General features: G+C 41.3%; 2 protein-coding genes across 2 annotated transcripts in view; both read left to right on the top strand.

Moving 5' to 3' along the window:
- LOC134823488 (double-strand-break repair protein rad21 homolog A-like) overlaps positions 1-12,820 on the top strand; it is a 901,854-nt gene that overhangs the window by 339,325 nt on the left and 549,709 nt on the right. The gene's annotated exons all lie outside the window — the stretch shown is intronic.
- LOC134823487 (gamma-tubulin complex component 3-like) overlaps positions 49-12,820 on the top strand; it is a 158,111-nt gene continuing 145,339 nt past the window's right edge. The window contains exon 1 of the mRNA XM_063834970.1: positions 49-142. Coding sequence (XP_063691040.1) covers positions 64-142 — 79 coding nt within the window. The 5' untranslated portion in view covers positions 49-63. The remainder of the gene's footprint in view (positions 143-12,820) is intronic.

Here is a 12,820-nt window from a genome sequence, read left to right on the forward strand (position 1 = left end):
ATTTTCAATCTATTCCATTTTTATTGAAACTCAGATTATTGAAGGCTAAGTTCAGGAGGAGCTATGTCAGAAAAGAGGGAGAGTCACGTGAATGAGCTGCTAAAACAGCTGTGTTCCCAGCAGCTCTCCGGAGTTAGTGCAGGTTCGTACTTCTAATTAGCTGCTAAAACAGCTGTGTTCCCAGCAACTCTCCGGAGTTAGTGCAGGTTCGTACTTCTAATTAGCTGCTAAAACAGCTGTGTTCCCAGCAACTCTCCGGAGTTAGTGCAGGTTCGTTTCTTATTAGCTGCTAAAACAGCTGTGTTCCCAGCAACTCTCCGGAGTTAGTGCAGGTTCGTACTTCTAATTAGCTGCTAAAACAGCTGTGTTCCCAGCAACTCTCCGGAGTTAGTGCAGGTTCGTACTTCTAATTAGCTGCTAAAACAGCTGTGTTCCCAGCAACTCTCCGGAGTTAGTGCAGGTTCGTTTCTAATTAGCTGCTAAAACAGTTGTGTTCCCAGCAACTCTCCGGAGTTAGTGCAGGTTCGTACTTCTAATTAGCTGCTAAAACAGTTGTGTTCCCAGCAGCTCTCCGGAGTTAGTGCAGGTTCGTACTTCTAATTAGCTGCTTAAACAGCTGTGTTCCCAGCAACTCTCCGGAGTTAGTGCAGGTTCGTACTTCTAATTAGCTGCTAAAACAGCTGTGTTCCCAGCAACTCTCCGGAGTTAGTGCAGGTTCGTTTCTAATTAGCTGCTAAAACAGTTGTGTTCCCAGCAACTCTCCGGAGTTAGTGCAGGTTCGTACTTCTAATTAGCTGCTAAAACAGCTGTGTTCCCAGCAACTCTCCGGAGTTAGTGCAGGTTCGTACTTCTAATTAGCTGCTAAAACAGCTGTGTTCCCAGCAACTCTCCGGAGTTAGTGCAGGTTCGTTTCTAATTAGCTGCTAAAACAGTTGTGTTCCCAGCAACTCTCCGGAGTTAGTGCAGGTTCGTACTTCTAATTAGCTGCTAAAACAGCTGTGTTCCCAGCAACTCTCCGGAGTTAGTGCAGGTTCGTACTTCTAATTAGCTGCTAAAACAGCTGTGTTCCCAGCAACTCTCCGGAGTTAGTGCAGGTTCGTACTTCTAATTAGCTGCTAAAACAGCTGTGTTCCCAGCAACTCTCCGGAGTTAGTGCAGGTTCGTACTTCTAATTAGCTGCTAAAACAGCTGTGTTCCCAGCAACTCTCCGGAGTTAGTGCAGGTTCGTACTTCTAATTAGCTGCTAAAACAGCTGTGTTCCCAGCAACTCTCCGGAGTTAGTGCAGGTTCGTACTTCTAATTAGCTGCTAAAACAGCTGTGTTCCCAGCAACTCTCCGGAGTTAGTGCAGGTTCGTACTTCTAATTAGCTGCTAAAACAGCTGTGTTCCCAGCAACTCTCCGGAGTTAGTGCAGGTTCGTACTTCTAATTAGCTGCTAAAACAGCTGTGTTCCCAGCAACTCTCCGGAGTTAGTGCAGGTTCGTCTTCTAATTAGCTGCTAAAACAGTTGTGTTCCCAGCAACTCTCCGGAGTTAGTGCAGGTTCGTACTTCTAATTAGCTGCTAAAACAGCTGTGTTCCCAGCAACTCTCCGGAGTTAGTGCAGGTTCGTACTTCTAATTAGCTGCTAAAACAGCTGTGTTCCCAGCAACTCTCCGGAGTTAGTGCAGGTTCGTACTTCTAATTAGCTGCTAAAACAGCTGTGTTCCCAGCAACTCTCCGGAGTTAGTGCAGGTTCGTACTTCTAATTAGCTGCTAAAACAGCTGTGTTCCCAGCAACTCTCCGGAGTTAGTGCAGGTTCGTACTTCTAATTAGCTGCTAAAACAGCTGTGTTCCCAGCAACTCTCCGGAGTTAGTGCAGGTTCGTACTTCTAATTAGCTGCTAAAACAGCTGTGTTCCCAGCAACTCTCCGGAGTTAGTGCAGGTTCGTACTTCTAATTAGCTGCTAAAACAGCTGTGTTCCCAGCAACTCTCCGGAGTTAGTGCAGGTTCGTACTTCTAATTAGCTGCTAAAACAGCTGTGTTCCCAGCAACTCTCCGGAGTTAGTGCAGGTTCGTACTTCTAATTAGCTGCTAAAACAGCTGTGTTCCCAGCAACTCTCCGGAGTTAGTGCAGGTTCGTACTTCTAATTAGCTGCTAAAACAGCTGTGTTCCCAGCAACTCTCCGGAGTTAGTGCAGGTTCGTACTTCTAATTAGCTGCTAAAACAGCTGTGTTCCCAGCAACTCTCCGGAGTTAGTGCAGGTTCGTACTTCTAATTAGCTGCTAAAACAGCTGTGTTCCCAGCAACTCTCCGGAGTTAGTGCAGGTTCGTACTTCTAATTAGCTGCTAAAACAGCTGTGTTCCCAGCAACTCTCCGGAGTTAGTGCAGGTTCGTACTTCTAATTAGCTGCTAAAACAGCTGTGTTCCCAGCAACTCTCCGGAGTTAGTGCAGGTTCGTACTTCTAATTAGCTGCTAAAACAGCTGTGTTCCCAGCAACTCTCCGGAGTTAGTGCAGGTTCGTACTTCTAATTAGCTGCTAAAACAGCTGTGTTCCCAGCAACTCTCCGGAGTTAGTGCAGGTTCGTACTTCTAATTAGCTGCTAAAACAGCTGTGTTCCCAGCAACTCTCCGGAGTTAGTGCAGGTTCGTACTTCTAATTAGCTGCTAAAACAGCTGTGTTCCCAGCAACTCTCCGGAGTTAGTGCAGGTTCGTACTTCTAATTAGCTGCTAAAACAGCTGTGTTCCCAGCAACTCTCCGGAGTTAGTGCAGGTTCGTACTTCTAATTAGCTGCTAAAACAGCTGTGTTCCCAGCAACTCTCCGGAGTTAGTGCAGGTTCGTACTTCTAATTAGCTGCTAAAACAGCTGTGTTCCCAGCAACTCTCCGGAGTTAGTGCAGGTTCGTACTTCTAATTAGCTGCTAAAACAGCTGTGTTCCCAGCAACTCTCCGGAGTTAGTGCAGGTTCGTACTTCTAATTAGCTGCTAAAACAGCTGTGTTCCCAGCAACTCTCCGGAGTTAGTGCAGGTTCGTACTTCTAATTAGCTGCTAAAACAGCTGTGTTCCCAGCAACTCTCCGGAGTTAGTGCAGGTTCGTACTTCTAATTAGCTGCTAAAACAGCTGTGTTCCCAGCAACTCTCCGGAGTTAGTGCAGGTTCGTACTTCTAATTAGCTGCTAAAACAGCTGTGTTCCCAGCAACTCTCCGGAGTTAGTGCAGGTTCGTACTTCTAATTAGCTGCTAAAACAGCTGTGTTCCCAGCAACTCTCCGGAGTTAGTGCAGGTTCGTACTTCTAATTAGCTGCTAAAACAGCTGTGTTCCCAGCAACTCTCCGGAGTTAGTGCAGGTTCGTACTTCTAATTAGCTGCTAAAACAGCTGTGTTCCCAGCAACTCTCCGGAGTTAGTGCAGGTTCGTACTTCTAATTAGCTGCTAAAACAGCTGTGTTCCCAGCAACTCTCCGGAGTTAGTGCAGGTTCGTTTCTAATTAGCTGCTAAAACAGCTGTGTTCCCAGCAACTCTCCGGAGTTAGTGCAGGTTCGTACTTCTAATTAGCTGCTAAAACAGTTGTGTTCCCAGCAACTCTCCGGAGTTAGTGCAGGTTCGTTTCTAATTAGCTGCTTAAACAGCTGTGTTCCCAGCAACTCTCCGGAGTTAGTGCAGGTTCGTACTTCTAATTAGCTGCTAAAACAGCTGTGTTCCCAGCAACTCTCCGGAGTTAGTGCAGGTTCGTACTTCTAATTAGCTGCTAAAACAGCTGTGTTCCCAGCAACTCTCCGGAGTTAGTGCAGGTTCGTACTTCTAATTAGCTGCTAAAACAGCTGTGTTCCCAGCAACTCTCCGGAGTTAGTGCAGGTTCGTACTTCTAATTAGCTGCTAAAACAGTTGTGTTCCCAGCAACTCTCCGGAGTTAGTGCAGGTTCGTACTTCTAATTATATCTCTTTTAATAATGAGGTCTGAATCAGAAAATCTATTTATTTGCTAATTGGAAATTATTTGCGTGTGAACGACCAATTATTGGTCGTATGGTACTAATAAAAACAAAAGTTTGATACATCAAACTGGGCAATCTTGTGTGATTGGTCGGCTTGGAGATGGCTAGATAGTGAAGGATCTTGACCTGGGGGTCTGATCGTCATCTTCTTACAGCTTATCTCTTTAAGGTATCTTTTGTTTCGCACTTGTGAGTGGGTCGATCATATTTGATTGTTAGGGACGAAATAAGTGGAGACTCTCACTTCGTCCCCAACAATCAAACATATTCTCTTTTACCTAGCTCTGTATTTTCAGTATGAATAAGTTGTATGTCTAATATGTTTTACTGTGCCAATTACTCAGTTTGGAGTATTATTTTCAACAAAGGGATGTGAATTTCTAAGGTCATATAAAGTTTCTAGAATTATATCTACATATATTTTAAACTTAACGAAATCCCCTCGGCAAACGCGCGTTGCCATGCTTTATGATACGTCATAACTAGCTCACATTGCATCGATAGCTCACATCTACGCTCACTTTGGTTGTGATTGATATTTTTCGATGCGGTAAAAAGTGTCGTTTAGGGAATCGGAATACTTACAGCGTTGTCGTCATAGTAAAATAAAATTCATAATTTCTACTGTACAGAGCTAAACGATGAAGATAAATTATATTAAAACAAAGCTGATTTTTAAAATTTCCTCGAACAAAGCTTTCGACTTACGGGTTTCTAGTACATAATATTTTATAATACATTACTACACACATTTAAATTGTTTTTATTTTCGAATCATCTAATCTCTAAAAATTATTAAAACTGAGATGAAAATTAACATTGTCATTAAAGTATAAGTTTTATAAACATAAATCTGAAATTCCATGCTCCGTGAACGATATACTGTAGCAAAAGCAGTTTTACCCATTATATCCAACGGCATTAAACCTGCCAACAGGCTAATAAAGTTAGTAGAGTCTAGAAAATTAGAAAATAATCCCCCAATCAATCTATAATATTGTTTCAACTGCTATTTCAAACGTCTCTTCAAAAATCTGTAACATCATAAACGTTTTCATTATCAGCTGCTCTGTTCTCTATAACTACAGTTTTGTTCTCGGGCGTTTTCTCTGGCTTGATTCGAGTATCAGGCATAAGGGTGGAGAGACCACCTCTTTTACTCACCGTCTCTAACTGAATCATCACGCACGGATACACAAACAACACCGCAAAGAAATCCTCTATGGGGTTACCGTTTATTCCGTAACGGTTCCTAATGGATACCCTGGTTGCTGTGATTATACTAACGAACCCCAGGTAAAATACCCAGCCCAGCGCGTAGATACCTTCTGCTTTCCAGTGAGCACTGTGGAGGTAGCCAATCTCTACTATCATGAGGGCTATCCAGACCAGCCAGCACACTCCTGCTCCAATGGACGCCCACAGACCTTTTATCTTGTGTTTCTTCAGGCAGCTGTACAGGGTCATGGGCCTGAAGTTTATCTCTTATCAAACTCAAAACTTTTGGGTGTAAGGTGATAATAATCTGTGTATTTGAAAGTAAATTATGAATTCTGAAAAGCAAAGAAACTGATGTTAACTTACGCGACAACAATGTTTTTGAGGAATCCAAGCCAAAGTTTAGGTCGCATTGTAGAGAAAGGATCAATGAGGGAAATTGTAAAGTCAGGTCCATAGGGATTCAGATCTCCAACCTCCATAGCTAGTGCTCGCCAGGTTGCTATGGTAACAAAACAGAGGATTATAGTGTAGGGTAAACCTGCAGCTACACTCGCCGTCTGGAAATGTTTTTTATAAAGGAGCACTGTAGTGATACTAAGGTTACTGAGATTATACGACACCGTTTTTGCATATGATATTAATAAAATAAACAAAGCCTTTTAATTTGAAAATTCAATTAATAATTAAGGGGCCTATTCAGTGTTAATAGAGGGTAAAGAGAATGATTACCTGGAGAGCTTTAAGAGAATCAGTTCCTCCGGCCACAAGAAGCGCAGTAGCTGTAGCTCCTTCAACTAGAGCCCAGAATATTCTCTGTAAGATTGGCGGGTCCTGGTCCCCGTTCGCTCCCATAATGTCTATCACTAAACTACCTGTGGTTTTAATTTATTATACCAGGGTCGTGATCTTTTTTGTATTGCTGAAATCGTTATTTTGGGCCTCGAAATTGAAAATACAATAATTCAAGCTGTCAAACTGTTTTTAGTTTTACATTATTTTGGTCCTTCTCCGTTATCGTGTTGACATTATCATGAAGTGTGTAATAATACCTGAGTCGGAGCTGGTAACGAAGTAGAGGATAATACCAACTATTGATATAACAGACAGGAAAGGTCCCATGTCTCCGTAGGTGGACACTGTTGCAAACCACATCTCCTCACTTGCCATGCAAGACAGTCTTGCGCGGCTTCTACAGTGATAAAGCACATGTTAGTGGGACCGGGACTGACAGTTCAGCCACTATGTTACTTAAACCATGTCTACCGATATATATTATATTACAAAGTTGTAATAAGTCTTACTTGTCATCTGGACCCAGATATTTGCCCAGCCACCTCTGGTTATTGTTAACATAGTCCACCACGTTTCTCACTGTAGCACCCTTGTTTGTTTTCAAGTAAACTGATACCAGCCCCCAGCTACAACTGTCGCAGTTTGCCCCTATTTCATTACACGCACTGAAGGTACTCGCTTCCAGCCCAAAGCTTGCCAACTGAGGTGATGATTAGATATTATTTTTCTAAATAGTAATGATCTGACTATAATAACTGGATTATCTATACAATATTTTAAACTTGACGAAATTTCCCCGGCAACGGGGACATAGAAGAAAAAACACCGAAAATCGACCTCAAAATGACCCTCTGGTGAAGCCAAACCCAGCTCGCAAATGGAGTTGAAACCTCGCCATTTTTAGCAGGGTTGTAGAAAAAGGATAGGAATAGGCTATAGCATTCTTAGAATTTTGATTTAGGCTTTAGATTTTTTATAATTAACGTCGGAAGTGAGGTTAAATAATCGTTAGAATAATGGCGTTATTTTAGCAAAGGTTTACTGCGCTGTTGCGTAGCAACGATAAAAATGCACGTGCGCGAGCAAGAACATCTTAACTACGCGCGTTGTTATGCTGTATGCTACATCATAACTTCAAAACTAGCTCACATTTACGCTCACGCTATGACTTATATTCATAACTTTGGTTGTGATTGGTATTTTTTGATGCGGTAAAAAGTATCGTTTTGGGAATCCGAATACTAACAACGCTGTCGCCATTGTTAAATAAATTCCATTATGTCTACTGTATAACAGAGCTGTATGATGAAGAGAAATTAAAACATAACTGATTTTTAAAATTTCCTCGAACAAAGCTTTCGACTAGCGGGTTTCTAGTATAATATATAATATATTATATATATTTTATAATATATTATATAAACCTGAGCATTGACCAAAGAATTGGTGGTATTACCTGGACGTCATTGTATTCCAAGACGGTTGAGTTCCATTTGGGACAACACAATCCAGACTTAGCAGCTAGCCTCTCTGTCTTGATAGCAGCTCCTCCGAATATAGTGAGCCACATGAAGGTGTAGATCATGGGTGCTGTCAGTGCCCCTGTAAGTTAACACTCATGTTAACACTCATGTTAACAATCATGTTAACAATCATGTTAACACTCATGTTATTATACATAGTTTAGCAAAGCAACTGCTTCACTCAGTTTCACTTGTAAATTGTGGCATTTTCAGGGTCTTTGAGCTTTCACATTTCAATCAACAATAATGTCATCCAATAATTCCACACACATAAGCATATCAAAGTGTCTTACCGTTGATAAACTGTCGGATGGTTCTGCCGCGAGATATTTTAGCGATAAACATGCCCACGAATGGGGACCACGAGATCCACCAGCCCCAGTAGAAAATAGTCCATCCGTCCATCCAGTTCTCAGGACCGTCTCCTTCTCCCTTATTTTACCCCCAGAAAAATACACGATGCTGATGATATCAACAGCAGAGATCGACGAGCCAAAAATGACAAAGAGTCTATCTGAGGCATACTCAGGCGTGATTTCGGTGTTTAATATCGTGACTTAAACTAATTACAAGAACTGTTTAGATGTTCACGTGACATATTGGTATCAGAATACCCACACTCCACAGTCGCTACGTTGCCAGGTTTAGAAGTGTGATAAAAGGTGTTGATTAAAGTTGGGGAAGTACAGCAACGAAACACAAAACTTTTATCGCAGAACGCAATATGCGACTATCTTCGAGGTATTTACAATGCTACACGCCATCAAACAATTTCACTGCCATTTTCCTGATACGATATCTGTGATTCTTTCAGACTCTGTATTACTGTTCTAAATAATGTAAGACGATAAGAACTAATTTCATTCCCTAATAGTGTTATTATATTTATGTATGTGTGTATATCTTACCCCCCCCCCCCCCCCCCCCCCCCCCCCCCCTCCAATGATTGTAATTAAAACATTTTAAGGCGTTAATGCGGAGTACTGCCTCGGGGTAGTGCATCATCAATACTAAAACTTTCGTATTCACTTCATTTATACGATAAAATCATATTCTTTTGTTCAATAACATCATATTGACCATTGCATGAGTTCGAGTTCATACACGGCAGTATTAATACAAGTGATATAAAGACTGACTAGACTGAAAGTACAGAATACTGACTGAACTACACGACTACTGATCTAAAACTACACGACTACTGACTGAACTCACACGAACTACTGACTGAACTACCAGACTACTGACTGAACTACAGACTACTGACTGAAGGTACAGACTAACGACTTGAACTACAGACTACTGATGAAGTACAGACTACTGACTGAAGTACAGACTACTGACTGAACTACAGATACTGACTGAACTCAGACTATGACTGAAAGTACGACTGCTGACTGAAGTACTGACTACTGCTGAAGTTACAGACTACTGACTGAACTACAGGACTACTGACTGAAACTACAGATACTGGACTGAACTACAGGACTACTGACTGAACTACAGACTATGACTGAACTACATTGCTACTGACTAACTACAGACTGACTGGACTGAAGTTACAGACTACTGACTGAAAACTACAGACTACTGACTGAAGTACAGACTATGACTGAAGTACAGACTACTGACTGAAGTACGATACTGATGAAGTAAGACTACTGACTGAAGTACAGACTACTGACCTGAAAACTCCAGACTACTGCACCTGAAACTACAACGTACTGAATGAACTACAGACTACTGATGAACTACAGACTCCTGGACAGAAACTACATGCTACTGGACTACAACTACAGGACTACTGACTGAAGTACGACTACTGACTGAACTACAGGACTACTGGACTGAAGTACAGGACTACTGAATGAAAGTACAGACTACTGACCTGAAGTACAGACTACTGACTGAACTCAGACTACTGACTGAAGTACAGACTACTGACTGAAGTACAGACTACAGACGGAAGTTACAGACTACTGAATGAAGTACGACTCTACTGACTGAACTACAGACTACGGACTAAACTACGACTCACTGACTGAACTACAGCCTACTGACTGAACTACAGACTACTGACTGGCTGAAGTACAGGATACTGACTGACAGTACAGGACTACTGACTGAACACAGGACTACTGACTGAACTACAGACTATGACTGACGTACAGACTACTGACTGGAGTACAGACTATGACTGAACTACAGACATCTGACTGAACTACAGGACTATGACTGAAGTACAGACTACTGCTGAAAGTACAGACTACTGACTGAAGTACAGCTTACTGACTGAACTACTGACTACCGACTGAAACTACAGGACTACGTCTGAAGTAACAGACTCTGACTGAAGAATACAGACTACTGACCTGAATACAACTATGACCTGAACTACCGACTACCGACCTGACGTACAGACTACTGACCTGAAGAACAGTCTACTTGGACTAACTACAGACTACTGACTGAACTACAGCTATGACTGAACTACAGATATGACTGAACTACAGACTACTGATGAACTACATGCTACTGGACTCTAAACTACAGACTACTGATCTGAAGACGATCTATGACCGTCATTCAGTGAGACATACACCCCACGTCTAGTAACCCTGACCACTCCACATCTCCACCACATCACCCTTCTTTAGTGGTAGCAGGGTGTGTCTCCATGGTTTACTTGGCAGTTCAATGTACTCACCGCCACTGTCTGTGAGTTGTAACAATGTTACATTATCACTGTTACATTTGCAATGATTCTACACTGTTACATTTACACTGTTACATTTACAATGATTGACACTGTTACATTATGTTTACAAACTTCTAACAATATTCTAGTGAGGTAGCTCAGTAGAGAAATGTGTCCTTATCACACAGGAAATCCTTTAATTTATCTACTAAAATGAACCTATAGCATCATCAAGACCAGGGTACAACTCACTTGTTTTCAGGGTTAATGAGGAGGACTCTGGCGGCTAACTGGCGTTTAGCAGGGTACACCTACAGTTACATTTACTGTTGTAATGTCCTTCGGATGTATTAGGTGTACGGAGCCCTGTTAGGGAATATTCAGGGTCATATCGGGGATTATTTAGTTGTGAAGAAAGGAAACATCGCGATAAAATAACACATAGTAAGTTTTTTAAGTAAACAAGGTAAATATATTTAATAGCCAGAAGAAGATATATCTCCATGGAACTAGTAGAAATAGAAATAAAGCTCCTCTAGCATAGGGGAACTGACCGGATTATCGGATGAATCCGGTTCAAGCCGGATATTCGCTTTAATCTCGGTTCCGGCTTCCGGTTTCGGTCGGTTTCCAAAAAATTTGGCCGGATATTCAAACAGGACATTTCTTTTTTTAAGTGTTCCTAAAATGTCAAAACATTTCTGCAAAATTCTTACTACGGGGCATCCAGTCATTGCTCCAGTGACGGTTAATTTCCACGCCTCCACGGTCGCCTGTTATCTGTCAGCGAATGTTCAAGGACCCGTATGATGTGAGATTTTGAGTGGTTAGAGTCAAACAGCTACCATTTATGCTTTACTTATGAGCATGTTCAAGCAGAGCCCAGAAGGGTCCCCTGCTTTATTGTGGTAAACAAACCGTTTGCTAAAATCCCCATACTGTCAAGGATTTAAAACAAAGGCCATCAATGACATTAAAACTTTGGACATTATCCTCGGTTATATTGAGCCACGAACTTTAAGAGCTGCTGGCTGCTGGATCTTGGGCTTCTCGTACTACTGAAGCAATTTGTACATTTGTGCTAGGCAAGGCGCAGTGAATTCTTGCAATGTTTTGATTTTATTCCAACTCGTTTCTAGCTCTGCCATACAGCCAGATCAATCAGTGACCCTCTGCATGCTGCAAACATATCAACAAGTGAATGCTGCTCCAGCGCAGAAGTTTGGTTGAAATTTGAAAATAGGCTGTGAACACAGTTAGTCGGACTGTAAGCACTTTCTCATTGTGTCCACATGGCTTTTATATTATAATTGATAAAACCACAATCAAGATTAATCTCAATTTTCCCGGCAGCCTTAAATATCTTCTTCGTATTTACCCGGTTTCGGCCCGGTAAAAATCGGACAAACCGGAATATCCGGTCTTTCTGGTCGGCAGCCAAAACTTAGACCGAGTCGGTTCCTCTACCCCCCCCTTCCCCCCAGAAACGGGCCAGGGAATGCAACGTCAAATTAATGTCAATTAATGTCATTAATGGCAATTAATGTTCATTTAATGTCAATTAAATGTACGTTTTGCAAAATTTTGGATACTGACATTAATTGACAAGATATTTTTCGACAGAGTTATGTAGTTCTACCATATTTTAGCACTCTTAGAAGTTTATATCATCAATTTTATTCACTACTATCACATATGGAAAATTGTGAAATGTGAAAAAATTCAGATATTAAACAATAAACTAAAATACTGATGAGTAGGTTTCCGTAATTTAATTTTTCTTTAAATGGGCTTGGGCCATTCCAAGGCGTGGTTCTCAAAAATCATCAGACTTAAAACTCATACATTAAACGAAATGCCTTCATGACATTTATTTTTGAATAACGGAATTTTTAAACAGCTAACATTAATCCTTCATACTAAAAAAAGCTGAATTCTAGATATTTTTACCTGGTATAAGAAACCATTAAAATATGGGCGTGGCGGTGGGACGAAGTTGGAGAGTTAGTTTGGAAGCTGAAATTTTATGGTGGTCTTGGAACCAAGGATCAACAGATAAGACATACTCAAAAATTATTTACGGGACATTTTTGTTTTTTTTGACCGACTCTAAACTTAATAGACGTGAATATCTTGAATATTTATCGAATAATGTCAATAATGTCAATTAATGTCAATTAAAGTCAATTTATTGTCAATTAATGTCAATTATGTCAATTTAATGTCAATGCGGTTTGGGTTTTTATGGAATACTGACATTAATTGACGTTGCAGCACCCCCAGCAAACAGTACCTAAGTGGAGAGTACCCCCCCCCCCCCCCCCCCCCCCCCCCCCCCCCCATACAGGATACCCCCAAGAAGGTACCTCTCAGTCGTTAGCAGCCTGTTTCTTAACGGTATATTAACAAGGTGACCTTGCGTCAGAGACGAGAACGTGGTTACTGTTTTCTCGAAAACCCCCCGTGCTTTCATCCATACCGCGTACAGTTCCTGTGTTAATTTGGACTGTGTTTAATTAGACAAGTTATTAAGAGATGAGTAATAATTTATCTCCTGCATAAAATAAAATAATTTTAATTATAAATGTATGACCCTGACTACCTG

Source organism: Bolinopsis microptera, chromosome 11, assembly GCF_026151205.1.
Source record: "Bolinopsis microptera isolate Bmic1 chromosome 11, MBARI_Bmic_1.0, whole genome shotgun sequence".
NCBI lineage: Eukaryota > Metazoa > Ctenophora > Tentaculata > Lobata > Bolinopsidae > Bolinopsis > Bolinopsis microptera.